Raw genomic sequence first — 16,637 nt, 5'->3', positions numbered from 1 at the left:
CATCGGCAATCACATCGGCCCATGGTCGTTGCTGAGCTGCTCCTTGTGGTTGTCGCTGCATGGGCTCAAATTGACCAAACTGATGTTCGAACTGGGGCTGAGCCAATCCCCCTGGCTAATATTGGACTTGCGGGGAAGGAGGCTGATATTGATAGCTCAGGTTACCCCCTTGGTAATTATGAAGATTCGGCTAGATATTGCGTACCAAGTGCTCAGGAACCATCTGAGGCACCACCGTGCCATCCGGTTGTGCATGGTGAACCAAATGCTCTGGGACGACTTGGTTTACAAATTGCTGCGCAAGTTGCCCACCAGGTGCTGCGAACCCGGCCGATGCATTTGCCGACCCCAGGTGCTGAATCGGCTGAACGATCTGCTGTTGCACTGGAGTCTGTTGGATCGGCTGAAGCCGCTGCCTTGGTGGCGTTTGCTGAATCGGTTGCAGAGGCTGCTGTCTTGATGGTGTTTGCTGAGATGGTTGTACGACCTGTTGTTGGATCGGCTGGACAACTGGCTGGATTGGTGGTGTCTGCTGAATCGGCTGCTGCTGCACTAGATCAACAATAGGTGAAGGTGGCAAAAACATGGCAGCAACTTGATCTTGGGTTGGCTGATTCGCGATCTACCCAGTAGGCTGTGGATGCTCCCTCATTAACAACCGAGGGTTCATCGGCTGGCCTGGCGCCATAGCTGCTGTAGCAGGTAGAGGAGTTGATGTTGGCGCCGTTGGCTGAGTTGTGGGTGCAACAGAGGGAACTGCTTGAGCAGGTGGCTGAACATCGGTGATCAAAGATCGATAATTCGGGAATACACCTCCTTGCAAATACACCGGGCCTGCGGCCTGATGCTCAGCTATTGCGCCATTGGCTATTGTCTTCATCATGTTCGACAATGTATTGACTAGTACTCCTGACTGATTGATCAAAGCATGATGCACAGCGTAATCGACCCGATCTTGGAAGTTATTGAAAAAATCCTATGCTAGTTCACTGTTCTGATTAAAATTTCCTCCTTGCGGCCCTTGAGCACCATCACCTTGTGCCCCATGCGCTCCATCACCTTGTACTCCATGGACTCCTTGGGGGTTGTCGCCTTGATTTCCTAGAGAACCGTCAGTAGCGCCTTTATTGCTCGGGTGAGCCGAGCCTTCTGGAGCTTGTTTCACCTCTCCATCTTTAGAAGAACCGGTTCCAGGACTATCAGCAACCACTTTTATCTTATATTTCTGAACAAACGTTCCCTTGCGAGTCTGCATGAATGAATTCAGGAACTGGTCTCGTGCCTGCTGCAGCGTTGCTTCAAGCTCCCGCTTCTGCTCAGGCGTGAATTTCTCTAGGTCGATTGGCATAACATTGTCATCAATGATGTCAGTCAATCCCTGCTTCAACGCCTTGCCTTTAACGGAACCTGGGCTAGATGGTGGTGGTGGCTGTTTCTCGGCCATGAGGAAGAACTGGCGTCTGACTTCTTACAGGTCCCACCAGGCGTGCCAAGAGCGTGTTGACAGAAAACACGTGGCCTGGGAGATCTGCTTAACTCCAGTGCAGGTCCAGAGCTCGCCTTCGGATATATTAGCATGCCAGTTGATTTGATCCTGTAACTAACAAGAAAAAGAAGCAAAGAAACCATAGTTAATTCTATAAATGATAGACGATCGGCTAGATGCCGATGACATATCATTTATCTTTGGGCCGATGTCATCCATGTATCGATCGACAGTCATGAATAAGTAAAGAAGAACTAAATCTACTCGATCGGCTGTAGATATTAACGATATATACTCCTTATATCGATGTATACTTAAATCAAGTGATTGGGATAGATCGGTCATCATGCCGAGACAGTATAAATCACTTAGATCGAAATATATGTCAATAACAAGACTATATATGTTTATAGCATAGCCGATCAAATAGATCTAGCATGTATTGGCTAATACTAACATATTTAGATACAGCAATATCTTAATATAAAGGGCAGATTTAACATGTCAATAAGGCATATAGAACAAATGAAGTTAAATCAGATACAATCGGCTGAAACTCCGATGCTATTCTAATCGGCAACTAGAAGGCAGGCTAGAGATTGATATTCTAAGCACGACTTAATAGATCAAACTTAACTGATGCAGCATTAAGTATGAAAAGAAGAACAATATCTAAACGATCAAGCCGCTAGAAGTTTCATAGAGTGGTAGATATCTTATATAATCTAAACCAATATCGATATCTAACCCAATCGGCGGCCGTCTGTTAATAGATGTTAGCCGATTGTGGGTTAGATGGCGATATTGCTAGAGATTATGTAAGATATATGATAACTCGACGAATTACATCAACAAGATTAGAGTATCATAAAGATGGAAGCACTAATCCCAAGAACGCAATCCATCATAACGAATTTTACCTCTTGTTGAAGATCGAAATCGATGCAGCTCAACCCGAAAGCAAGAACTCGTCGAAACAAAACTAAAGCAAAAAGGGTGGCGATGCGCCAAGATTATGTTGAACGTGTGTGTTAAAAATTACATAGGGCTCAGGGTCTATTTATACCCGAGGATTACAAGATATGCCCATACCGGACACGACCATTATCTCTAACAAATTCTAAGATACCACAAGTCTTTGCGGCAGACTTTTACCCACACTTATCTATAAGGAATTTACATAAAATATCCTAATTAATAGATACAATTGCCTTCCCAGGACTCTATCCATGCGTGGCAATCATCCTGAAGTACATTAACTTGAACCCGATGTCGCGCCCAAGTCGTATTGTCGGAATCGGCTATATCGGCTTATTTAGCTTGACTCAGACTCAGCCGATCTTGTCATAGCCGATCTGGACTACAGCCGATTCCTGCCCTGTTTTCAAACTCGATCTCCGCTTCCGACTTTGCTTCGATCTAATCTTCTCTCCGGCGCTGAAGTTACCAAATTTGGTTGTTAACAGCGGGACGGTGGTCGGCGCACCGACGGCGGCTGGTGCGGCGATGGAGGAAGGTGGCGGGGCAGAGGAGGTGCGGGGAGGAGTAGAGGCCATACCGGCGGTTGGCGTGGCGACGGAGAAGGGCGGCGGGGCAGAGGAAGCGGTGCCCTGGAGGGAGACAAAGGCCTTGTTTTGGGGAGCTTAAGATTCTGAGAATCTGTTGGTTGGTATCCAGCTTCTAAGAATCTGGAGAAGCTGGGATTTCTAGCTTCTGAGTTCTAGTTCATTTTTTGGATTCTACAACTACAGATTCTCAAAATCTAGGTGACAATCTGGACTGTTTGGGGGAGCTGGAGATTCTGGGAGAAGCTGCAGCAGCTAGAAGCTCCCCTAAACAGGCCCAAAGGCGGCAATGGCCGTTTCGGTGGGCATCTGGCCAGGTAGAGATGGAGGCGGCAGGGGAGCTTCATGGGGCGGCGCTCGCGCCGAGCTGGCTTGGCTGAGCGCGGTAGCGGCGCTCATGCGAGGCCGGTCTGGCTGTGCGCGGCGGCGGCCAAGGTGGGGTGAGGAGGAGATGGCGACAAGCGGCATCAGGAGGATGGTGCGACGACGGCGACGGCGTCTGACCGAGTGACGTACGGGTCTGGCGCGTGGCTCCTAGGGCACGGCTAAGTTTGTCATTTTGAGTTGAAAGTTTTTTTATTTTGAGTTGAAAGTTTTGAATTTGAACCAAAAAGTTTTTATTTTGAGTGAAAGTTATAAATCTCTTAGCCGAAAGTTTTTGATTTGAGATGAAACTTTTAGCTTAAATTGAAAGTTTGTGATTTTGAGATGAAATTTTTTTTCATAAGTAAAAAGTATTGAAGACCCAAAGCAATTTCTATATCGGAGTCTAACAACTCAGCCCGAGCGGGAAGGCTAGCAGTTGTGCGGCATGAAGCCAACTCGTCATGGGCAAATGGGGCTTGGCCTATGTCAGAGTTAAGAATAAGGCATACCCTATTTCCTAGGAATCATGAGATATACGGATACGATATATCCTCAAGTATGTGGAAATGAGTCGTTTAAGTTAAGAAAATCGATGAGTTCTTATGGAAATATTCTTTAAGCATGGGAAATATCAGAGTAGTACTCAGAGGGGATAAGGAATGTGTCATATATATCGTACGGGGTCTGTTGTCTCCAAGTTCTACTTGGAGACCAAGCTGATCTGCGATATAAATACATATCCCTGGGGAGGAACAAGGCATCGAATCTTAGTGCAAGGCACCCACCACCACAGAATCAACCTGGTGGACTTGAAGCGTGCTCGCTGATAGATCTCGTCAAGCCCCTCTCAACAAGAATCTCGTCGGTAATATCAGAATTTAGTTGTTTTCTTCTGAACTCTGTGGTTCCTCTATAATCCCATATAAACTAGATTAAGGCTATTACCTTGTGAGGGGCCTAAAGAAATATAATGCTTGTCTTTTTGTATGCTTGATGTCGTATCGTGTAGATCCTCGTACCAACGTACCTCAATACCCTCAGAATACGGTCCACCGGTATCCCCTGTTGACAACCTAGTAATCCCCATAGAGATAGTTTGACTCGACTCGGTTGATAGTTCGTGCTGGCATATTAAGATTGGGAGCCAACCCATCCGAAACAAAAACAAAAGTTTTCAAAGAGGGTAATTTTACCATCCTTGAAAAAGTACCTAGAGGTACCATATTTTCTAGTGTAAAATTTGATATCTCTAAGTACTAAGTACCTCAAGGTAAAAATATTTTACTGTAAAATTTAGGTACCTCAAGTTAATTTCTCGACGACTGTAAAATTCCTTTTTCAAAGAAAGGAATCTAAATGGAACCGAAAGCATGCGGATTATTGTTTATTTCGTGTAGTGGAATCCAATACCATTTACACAGTTGCATTGGGGATGGCTTTCTATGTGAGGCTAGTGCTGACGGCGAGCCTGTGGATCCTCTCTGCTTTGGCTGTTGGTGGGGCGAGGTTGCATGCTGACGAGAGCGGCGGAGCGGGGAAGTTGTGGTCAGTGGTCACCGTTGTGTTCGGTTGGTCGGGGCAGCCCGACTACATTGATGCGCAGCCGGCGGCACCAGAGGAGGAGTGGTCAATGGTGGTGGTAGCGGCGGCGGCCAGTGAATGTAATTTTGGTTCAAAATTTTGGGACCCTAGTAAGGCATTATCTCGGTTGAAATTTTCGGTTTTTCTCTATTTTTTTGTGTAGTTGGTCAAAATTTATTCAGAATAAGTTAAGTTGTGTTAAAATTTAAATAATACCGGTAAAAAATGTGACGAAAATCCCAAAATTTCAGTAATTGTGGTGCTACCAAAATGGCCAAAATTTTGCGAAATCTAAAGTGAAAACCTTGGCTGTGGCTCCAAGGACCACACAGCAAGGCTGCAGGAGGTGAAATCGTTCCTACGGAGGTGAAGGCACGGCTGCTACGTGTGGGAATGAGACTGATATCCTCTATCTTAGCTCAGATGACTTTAGAGTCATTGTCATGTGAATCCATTAGAAAAAACCAACATATCAGTGATTCAAAATTATTTGACTTAAGTTTGAGGATCTTAATCCGTGGGGATGATGCTGCTGCTACCTGCTTGATGCACTTGGCCCGCTGCCTGCATTTGGTTTGTTGGCTCATGAGCATCTCGCTAGATAAATTCAAGTTGAACTTAGCGAGTTATTAAAACCTTAACTGAGAGCATTAATAAATTCAATCGAGCCGAGCCAGCCATAAATTGAGCCAGTCCTAACTGTGGGTTCGTTAAAATTGTGGCTTAAAAAGTCATGGTCAGTTTCAGATCCAATTGGAGTGAGTACTGGAGTACTCCGGTACTCCCTGGTCAAAATGGTCCACCTTAACGCATGATCAATCTCGAACGTCCTTATTTCACTCAAATCTAAGAGCAGATTAAATGCGAGTTGAACGATTAATTTGATGCATGGAGATCTGTGCGAGAAAAGAATAGTACTCCACTACTACTCAGAAAACAGAACTGAGGTCAATGTTTCATCGAACGGCCCGTGCAGCTAATTAAGACTCCAAGAATCTCAACTCTTGGAAGTCGACCTCCAATTAACAATCGACCCTTGTGATAATTCGGAATCTCGATCAAGTTACTGTGAGATATAATGTGCGCATAGAAGATTGTGTCATAAAATCATCTCGTAATGGCACATTGTAGCTTGATTAGTTTATACGAACTTTTTCTCTTGTCAAAAAGATCCAAGTAAAATACATATTAACAGTTACTATACTTCCTCCGTTTTATAGTGATTATCACATAAAAAATAAAAATCCAAATTAATCCTCATGTAACCCTACTACCCTGGCCTAGCTACAACGCAATTACCGCATATATGTAGACAATGACCTTTTACAAAAAAAAAACTAATTATACAAATCAACCGTGGTCAAAACTTATTTAAAAAATAACTCTTTATTCAGCGCCAAAACCTATGGCGCTGAACTCAGACACCTCAGCGCCACGTCAATTGGCGCTAAATGCCATGCAACTGTAGATGGGAGTCTAAGTCGGTATACCAACGTGCATTCAACGCCATGCTATTTGGCGCTGAGGTGTCTAAGTTCAGCGCCATGGGATTTTGCGCTAAACAAAAGAGTCATTTTTGAAATAAGTTTTGGCTACGATTCATTTGTATAATTAGTTTTTACAAAGGGTCAAATTGTCAAAATTTGTGTAGTAAAGTGCTTCTTTGTTACGTATGCGGGAGACTTATCTTGATTTTTCCCAACCTACACGGACACTAAGGCCCTGTTTAGTTCCCAAAAACATCACATCGAATATTTGGGCATATGTATGGAGTATTAGATAAAGATAAATTAAAAAACAATTTGCACAGTTAGGGGGGAAATCACGAGACGAATCTTTTGAATCTAATTAGTCCATGATTAGCTATAAGTGCTACAGTAACCTACATTTACTAATGACGGATTAATTAGACTCAAAAGATTCGTCTCGCGGTTTCCAGGCGAGTTATGAAATTAGTTTTTTCATTCGTATCCGAAAACCCCTTTCGACATCCGGTCAAATGTCCGGTGACACCTAAAATTTTTCTTTTCGCGAACTAAACAGGCCCAGTGAAGTCTTCTCTTTGATCTAACAAAAATAACTTATATAAGATAAATATGGGAGTATTTCGTAGTAGTGGTAATAAGTAACAACTTGCAGCCACACAAGCCACAACACTACAACGGTACCACTCCACTAGCCTAAAACTGTGCCACACCATTGTACTTCAGACTACAGCAATCTACTTTATGTAAATAGCTCACGTCTCAGCGAACCATAATCAAAATGTTAAGGCTTCTGATGCGTACATATAGCAAAACTTTCAACATGGCAGGTACTATAAACCACACTAGCTGAGGGCTGAGCTTAGCTCGGTTGGCTCGTGGGAGCTCGCCTCGACGGGTTTTTTCCCTTCTTTCTTCGGGACAGTCCTTGGAGGGCAGTCTCAACTAGAAACTCGTGGGCAATCTCGATTGAACATTTACCCGTTTATTGCATGTCATCTAAATGGATATGAAAAAAGTTTAAAAAATATGGACAAGATAGATCAATATGTAATATATCAATCCACAAACATACAAGTTGAAATTCAACTTATATAAATTGTAACAAAAATAACAAACAAAACTCAAATTACTATATGTATATTTACAATTAAATTTGTTATTTTTGTTACAACTTGTAGAAGTTGAATTTGAACTTGCATGTTTGTGGAGTGATATATTACATATTGATCTATCTTCTCAGTTTTTTGGAAAAATTTTCGTAACCATCTAATTAACATACAATAAACGGATGGACGTCCACTCGAGCTATTAGAATCCACTCTCCGACTAGAAATAGGGTACACACGCGTGCGCGTTCAATGGAACTGTACGTTTCCCATGCACTGAGGTCTAATGCCTCCAATCTTAATCTTAGCGTGTGTTAGGATGCGCACACGTGTATGTACGTGTGTTGTTGTGGTGTAAGTGTGGTATGTATGAGTGTGCGTCCTGAGTTGTGCCATTGTAAAAAAACCACACTAACTAAAAACACTTCTGGGCCCTCTTCTTTTAAATATTAACTATTCACCAGTTTATTAAAATATATGTTTTTTTTTTCAAAAAATGTTCTACTTTGGTCTCAACTACTACATCATGCTATACACCACCACACATCATGCTATAACGGGCTGATGGCGTTGCACCATACACACAGGACCTAACATTTGTAGGAAGCCTTTCCTACGGTAATTAATTTTCCACAAACAAAAACACGATCTAACATGGTGAGATCGATCGAGCTGCCACATGTTCTCACCGCCATTTCTTGAGGAGTTGCACAAGTATCTCGTTGAAGGTATCTACCGGGCCAGGCAGGCAAAAATGGAGGCAATCGGAGAACATGTTCTCATCCACGCCGTTCGCGAACGGGTCACGGTTCATGTACACGCCGGGGTGCCCGTCCGGCCTCATCGACGCTAGCTTCGTCACGTCCAGCACCTCGATCCTCACCGTCGTTTCGCCGCCACCGCCGCCGCGCCTCGCCTCCGCCGCCACGTCGTAGACGACGTCCCTGATCTCCCTGAACACCCACTCCAGCTCCTTCTCCCCCTCCCTGTACGGCTCCATCCTCGTGCACGCCGTGGGGCTCTGCACGGGCCTCCCCTCGAAGTGCGACGGCGAGAACGTGGCGAGCACCATGTCGCGCGGCGTCCCCCGCGACGCGCCCACCAGCCGCTCCATCGCCGTCCGGTACGCCAGCCGGAGCGGCCACGCGTAGCCGACCTTGGTGCGGTTGGCGAACTCCTCGGGCGCGTTGTGCACGCCGAACACCTCGCTGCCGTTGTAGTAGATCGCACCGTTCATCAGCCAGTGGCCCGCGGCGAGCACCGCCACGTCGATGGTGGCGGCGTCGGCGGACCACCGCTCGCCGGGCTCGTCGAGGTGGACGTAGTTGTGGGGGACGCTGTCGTCCACCGACTTGCCCTCCGCCCTGACGAGGAACGGCGCCCAGTAGTAGGACACCGTCACGGCGTGCGACGGGAACGCGTAGCGCCACAGGTTGTACTTGCCGGGGTCGCCGGTGGCGCGGTACTGGAGGCGGTAGGGGAAGGCGGCGGTGAGGAGGCAGATGAGGGACTGGGCCTGGTTGCGAGCCATGGAGTCGCCGATGAAGGCGACGTGCTTGCCGCGCACCGCCGCGAGGAACGACCCGGCGTCGAACGCCGGAAGCGTGCAGCCCGCCGCCGCCGGCTGCCACCGCCAGTCGAGGTAGCCGGTGTCGGGGCGGCCGTTGCGGATGCAGTCGTGGGTCGCCTTCACGTTGCACCTTGTGGCGTTGTACCGCAGCACGTGCCCCGGCGCCCACACCCATTTCCCATCCGAGTAGTTGCAGCTCTTCCCTACTCCCGGCCTGCAAAAGAACCAATAACTTCGTGACTGCATGACTCCACTCATCAGCAATGGCGGATCTAGCTAGTGGCACCATCGAGCCCGAACGACAAATAGCGTTTTTTTGATAACAGACTAATTTTTATCGAGCTCGGACAACTAATAACGTTTTTCGATAATATACTAGATAGCTATCGATAGTGAAGACGGCAAAGACAGAGTTTGGCGGTAGCCTGACCTACCCGAGAGCTAGCTCCACTTACCAATAGTGGCGGATCTAAAAAGATATAACAGGAGGATGTGAAGAAACTAGACAAAGTTACAACCCCTTTCCATCTACTTATAGAACAAAAATAAAAATTTAGTGGGGGTTTCGAGGGGTGGCTTCCATGGTTCTCACGCCAGTAGTACTGGAGGCTTGAGACCCTGCCGCCCTGCTAGATCCACCCCTGCTCACTAGAGTTCAAATTCTCAACGTGTATATATGCATTCTTAGTTGGTGTAGAAGCGGAAGTTATATTTTGTTTGACAAAAACAAATGGAGTTTTCTTGGATGTAAATGAACTTAAACTTACACTGTTGAGACGAAGGAGTAAGTGTTGTTGATGTACTGGAGCAGAGGAGAGAAGGCCGCCGCTGGTCGAGTGCCGGCCGGGGCGCAGCAGAGGAGGTGGAGGAGAGCCAACAAAACGAAGCCGCTGGCGAGCCAAGCGCAGGTGTGTTTGGACAGGAAGTAGCCTGGATTTTTGCTGGATGGCTTCTGGTTGTCTGGATCCAGTACTGCCTGGTACCCTCCCATCTCAAGCTAAGTTAGTCACTGCACTAAGCTAACTATACTAGAAGGGGTTATGGTTGCTTAAGGGTGAAATCATGTAGCTCCGTGTAGGCGTGTACTACATATAGTAGACGAGTTAAACATTGGAAACATTAGTTTATCTTACGTTCAGTTAAGTATTGCCTCTGGTTGACCTATGCTAGCTGTTTCAAATTAATTGTGCCGCTCAGGCCGAATTAAATAGTATAAGAACAAGCGATGGCTCATCGAGGGAATGCGGGTTTAGAGCAAGTTCTTAGTGGTGATTGTCATCCTAATATGATCCACATCATATACTACATATTGCCAATAATGTAATTGCCCCAATACAAGAAAACTATTTCACTATAACAGATACCCTCATCTCAATCGGACGGTAAGCCCCATCTCAATCGGACACGGCGTCCGTCACAGGTTAGAAGTCACTGATGTAAAAAGTAATCTCAATTGGGCAAATGGCTGTCACTGATGAACCTATCTCAATCGGGCCCTAATTGAAGCACGTCACCGATAGCTTTGACCTAGTCTACCAGTCAAACTATAGCCCGTCACAGATGACCTATCTCAATCGGGCCAAAAATAGAGCCCGTCACAGATGACTACTAACCTCAATCGGGTCTAAACTAGAGCGCGTTACAGATAACACTCATCTCAATCGGGCCTAAACTACAGCCCGTCACAGATGACTACTGACCTCAATCGGGCCTAAACTAGAGCCCGTCACATATGACTACTGACCTCAATCAGTCCTAAACTAGAGCCCGTCACAAATGACCATCATCTCAATCGGGCATTTAGTTATGGCCCGTCACAGATGAGTATAATCCAAAAAAAATATTGTTTTTTGGCTAGCCTCAGCCCTTTGCTAGCCATGTCCGCTGCAAAAATGACAAAGACAAACAGATATCCAATATCCCCATCTCCCCAGCATCACCCATTCATACATATGCATTCGCATACACAGACATCAATATATTTCACACAATCACACATTCACAGCCATCTCATATTTCATATCCATTCACATATTTCACATCCATTCAAATATTTATCATATTTCACCTGCAAAACCGAGTTAATTGGATCAAATATTTATTTAGCAAGTCTTAACATAAACATATGAAATATATACATAAATATAAGCATCACAGTTACATCATCACAGTTACATAATCAGTGTTCATCATTGCCTAAACATAAAACTTCAACATTGTTCATCATTTTAGTTTAAGCCTAAACATTCCTTTGGGGTTAATTATTTCGTGGAGGACGAAGCTGGCTATCTCCTCGCGAACCTCCTCAAAGCTGGTAGGTAGAGACTTGGTAATTGTGTCCTACATTGTCATAATTCGAGATTAGTTGATCGATCATATATAAGTACTAAAATATAGTTAGTCTATCACAATTGAGACCACCGGCCTCAAACTCAGCCAAAGTCTTCACCTTTTCTCTATACAGAAGGCGCATGTTGTGGCACACATGGAATCCGCACTGGTCACCTATTTGTTGCTTCACTGGGAAGTCTTTTTTGTGGATGAGGGTGTCATGTCCTATCTTCCTGAGGCCTCCTCTTTGCACGTATTGTGCCCACGCTTCATCTATCGCTAGTTGAATTGGGGTCCAATCATATGCGTTCTTATCAATTCTGGAGTTCAGGTAGTGACATGTACTCCACTTAGGTGTTATGACCAGAAGGATCCAATGGGCACTGCGTCATTAATATAGTGAAAGTTAATTAAGTACTGAAGGAATGTGTCATGCTGTTGTGTATATTTAGATAACACACTTACTATTGATTATAGGCGCACATAATGTACTCCTTGTTTCGGCAGGACCACAAGGTGTCGTAGATATAGTTGACCATTCCTTGATGGTCATTCTGGAGATTTGTGATAGTGACCACTTGTGGATTAAGGAAGGCAACTTCTGGTGCATTCTTCTGACACCATTGCCAACTTAACATACACACAAGATAAACGATCTTGGAAGCGAGTTAAACCGATTGTTATTACCAGATTGAGTTGGGCGACAATACTTACAAGGAGTAGCACTTAAGGAGGCTTGTGTCCATCGCTCAGAGCCTGTAGAGGTCGAATAGATCCTTGAAGTCGACCATGATATAATTTGTTGGACCAAGGAATGGCTTTCCATCGTGCTCTCCAAGGATATCGGTAGCTTTATTCGGCCTCCTAGCGTTAGATTTCTCCATGTAGTATACGTGAAGGTCCTTGCAAGCGGTGCCCATTGCGGCAAGCATGTCATCTCCAACCAATGGCATGCCTAGTTGGAACTCTTGTGGAGCGATGCATTTCTTTTTGACTTATTTGCCCTTAGTCTCTTCCTGGCCCTTGCCTAGATCTAGCTTCCTTGGAGCTAGAAGCGAGGCCTGCACCTTTCCTCCCCTTCCTCTCCCCTTTGCTTCGGGTTTATTGAGAGTAATTCTCTGAGGGGAAGAGTGTGCCTTCCTGCTCTTCTTCATCGGTGGGGGTTCATGAATTGCCTTGCTGTCGGCCTCCGTTCGGTCCTCCCCAAAAATCCATGTCGTACTGCAACTGCACATCGTAAGATTGTGCATGATGATCTTGAGCAGAAGGAGCTAAAGGAGCAGAAGCGGGTCTCTTTGGTGGACGACCGCCTGGTGCAGTGGTTGGCCTCGCTGTAACCCTTATCTCAATGAGGTCCTTGGGCCAATGGATGAAGGTACCACATGCATTTTCTAGTGAGAGGACCTCGTCGTTCGGTGGATACTTCAGTGGGAACAGCTCGTATTCGGGTTTCACCGTGTCGACTTGAACTTTTGCACAGTCGCCCCTAAGTTGCACTCCATGCACTCTTGTCTCTGGGGTCGGCTTGTACGCAAGTCCCTCGGCTGCTGGAACCGTGAAGGTCGGCATCATCCTAACTGTGAGGGTGTAGCTTGTTAGTTCCTGTGATAGATTCATCATTTTTTTAGAATATTATATATCATGTGGATTCGTTAAGCCTTTCATGCATTGTGGACGAAACTTTTACCGTTATGCGGTCGACGGCACTGTCGACCGATGTTGAATTTTTCGCCAACTCAGTTGATATGCAACTGCTGCGTTTTTGGGTGGGACTTCCTAACTCTTCGTGCGTAGCAACAGCGGCGGCCTGGGGGGTTCTGTTGCTCTTCTCGGATCTCTTGCCTAATCTTGGCCCTCATCGACTCGAGCTTTTCGTCGAATTCAGATGTCAGCTCCGCTCTAATCGACGCCCGGATCTTGGCTTCAAGGCGTGCATCTTTCTCCGTCTTGTTGGAAGTCTGCTTCTTGTACTGCCATGCGTAGTCTGGAAATCCATACTTCTAGGGAACGGACGACCCAACGCCCCATGTCCGTCCACGGTGTTCCTTGTTGCCCAACGCTTTCGTGAGGAGGTCGTCCTCGTGTCTTTGAGAGCAGGCCTCTTGCGAGGCTTGTTGCTCGGCAACCAACTCCTTCTGCACGATGGGAAATAATGCGAACATCTATTTTGACTAGACACTTACTATAGCTTCGTACACTCGTTGATCTTCTTGATTTGGCATGAAGATGAGTCATCCGTGACGGGCCTGATTGTCATCTTAATCGGGCATTAGTATGGAGCCCGTCACGGATGACTCATCTGTGACGGGCCCTACGATAATGCCCGATTGAGATAGATTAATCTCTATCGGCCTTAAACTAAGGCCCGTCACCGATGACTATTTTTCCATTTTTCCCATGAAGTCTTTATATTTGTGAGTGCAAAATACATAGCTGTTGTATAATAATTCATTTTATTAGTCATAATACATTTTCAGATAGTAAATGATTTCAAATGGAAAAATGGTCAACAACAAAGTTGTAGAGCCTTTCGAGATTTACAACTTTTATTTTGGTCATTTATCTATATAACTTTTTTCCAATAGTATAAAATTGAATTTGAATGTACGACAAATTTAAACAACATTTGTAAATACTAAATGATTTCAAATGGAAAAGCCATAAACAGAAAAGTTGTAGAGCCTTTCAAGATCTACAACTTTGATTTTGGTCACTTTTATATATAACTATATTCCCAACAGTTTGAAATTCAATTTGAATATATGAAAAATATAAACAGCATCTGTAATAAAACAAAATTAGCCATATAAATGACTACACATATCAAGTCTCTATAATAAAACAAAATACTTCATTCATTATAATAGATGAGTACAAATGCATTGGTCGCAAGGTTATGCCTTCCGTATGATCTGAACGAGCATATGCCACAAGCTCTTGGGGATCATCGTCAAGGTCAATGTAAGGTCTTACATGAAGATTCTGGTTGTATTCTTCTTCATCGACGACGTTGTCAACTCCTAAAATTCGGCGCTTGCCATCCCTCATGATGTGCATCTTCTTGTTTGAAGGGTCTTTTATGTAGAACTAGGAAGGCAGCCCGCGCACATGCGCGGGCATCTTATTTAATGTGTTTGAAATTTTATTACGAATTTTTACGATTACTCTATTATAAACATGTTTTTTGAATAATTTGCTTGGGGTTTCTTTGAGTGCTAGTATTTCTTTTTCTAATTACCACTGTAGTGTATGAATTCTAAACTAAAATTACTTAAAACCATTGTAGTTTTAAATTTATAAGAAACTATTGCGTCACAGTGGAATTGTTTCCTATGAAACTATAATATCATTTGTATACAATGCATTTCTTTTTTAATATTTAGTATATTTTATTTTTGCAGAGTAACATTTTTCTTGTATACTATATATGTTAATATCCTTAAAAAATATTCATAAATGACATATATGACTTTGCTATTTAGAATCAGTTTCAAATTCGAAAAAAATGTTAGATTTAGAAAAAAAATAAATGTTCAGTTTTCAATTTTATTTCATGTTATTTTAATTTTTTTTCTAGATTTCCGTTCCGTCAAGCATCTCTTAAAATGTTTTGATCTCTGCAATTTGGAATGAAAATATAAATGGGTTAAGGTGGTACAACTTGGCATGGGGTAATGGCATCCTTTCTAAATTTCTCTCTCCAATTAAGAATTAAGTAATGGTACCACTAAACTGGAGTGTTTCTGGATTTGCCAAATAAATAAATATATAAATATACATGGTCTTTAATTTCCATATAGAATTGATTTGATATATATGGTTGTTTCACTGCTATAATTCCTTGGCACAAACCATGTGCTTGCTACGATCTTATATGATGCTCAACGCACCATGTTGGTTATTTTCAATCTGTTATCTATATATGACAAATAGACCCTACACGGGGTACACGTTAGGACTAAAAAAATGATATAATCAAAAGCTTTTTCTCTAATCTATTAGTGACACTATATATCATATGTATAATTTATATGCTATGATCATCCTAGGAACATTTATTTATCTCGTATAAGATAATTTATTCACAAAAGCGCATCTAAAATCAAGTACAAGTAAATAGCCCCTATTTGCCTATTAAGAGAAATTAATTACTTCCTCTTTTTTGGAAAAATATATCAATAATTACAACACCAAATTACTTTTAGTAAATTCAAAATTGAATATGTTTTTTTATAATATATTCAAAACGGAAGTAGTCGGTAGAAAGACATTAGATGTCTAGCAGGGTATAATAAATAATAGGTTTACTGGTTTATTAAAAAAAATAAGGTGGGATATTTGAATTTCTAAGGAGAAATTTTTATTTTATTTTATTTAGTGGAGGCCTCAAGGTGGATATGTTCCACAATGTAAGTCAATACGCATATTAAATTATTGATTTAATTAAAAATTACAGTAGTTTATACATATTGTAAATTATATATAATTTAAGAAATTATGATTATTTTAAAGTCCAATTTATGCTGCTTCTATAAGTGCTAGATAGAGGAGAAAGAGAAGAAAATCATGTGATATAGGGAGAGCCAGCTGCATGTGTTAGGTAGAGGTCCATTTTTGAGTTTTTTTGGGTAAAGATAATTTTTATTTTAGTTGTTGCGTGGAGTGAGAAAAACAAAGAAGGAATGGCAAGGAGAGAGAAATAGGAGGATGGGTGAGGGAAGAAGGTTGGTTTGCGATTCTTTTTAAAAGATAGATCTAACCATATAAGATAGTGGGTCCATCAATTTAAGTGGAAATCGATAGTTAGATGTTTTATTGCACATATTTATTGAATTTTTAATTTATTAGAGTTCCTTATAACGACTTAAGAGCATTTATAGGCGTACCACATAGTTAGAACGGTCACATGATCTAAATTTTAAATAATAAAATATGAGCAATATGAATTTTGAATTATGTATTTAATTATAAATAACTCAACAATTGAAAAAATAAAAAAGAAAAATATGTAACTTGAGAGTTATGATCATTTAGATGTCCGAATTATTTTTTAATATATGGAGTGTTAGTTAGAAAATAGGATAAATTAGCTAAAAGATAGGAGAGAAGGGGAGAGTAGGAGGGTGGGAGGGAGCATGTACGTAC

The 16,637-nt window shown here is 43.0% G+C and overlaps 1 protein-coding gene across 1 annotated transcript; it reads right to left on the bottom strand.

Annotated features, from left to right (window-relative positions):
* Nucleotides 1-8,064: 8,064 nt before the first annotated feature.
* Nucleotides 8,065-10,202, bottom strand: LOC127780544 (xyloglucan O-acetyltransferase 1-like). The gene is made up of 2 exons (XM_052307462.1): nucleotides 9,929-10,202; nucleotides 8,065-9,375 (listed from the first exon to the last, which is right to left on the bottom strand). Exons 1-2 carry the CDS (start codon nucleotides 10,150-10,152, stop codon nucleotides 8,277-8,279), a joined length of 1,323 nt encoding a protein of 440 aa, XP_052163422.1. The 5' UTR covers nucleotides 10,153-10,202; the 3' UTR covers nucleotides 8,065-8,276.
* Between the last annotated feature and the right edge of the window lie 6,435 nt (nucleotides 10,203-16,637).

This window comes from Oryza glaberrima, chromosome 7 (assembly GCF_000147395.1).
Source record: "Oryza glaberrima chromosome 7, OglaRS2, whole genome shotgun sequence".
In the NCBI taxonomy this organism is placed as follows: Eukaryota; Viridiplantae; Streptophyta; class Magnoliopsida; order Poales; family Poaceae; genus Oryza; species Oryza glaberrima.
Note: the sequence above shows the minus strand (reverse complement) of the source record. Positions and strands in the feature narration are given on the sequence as shown.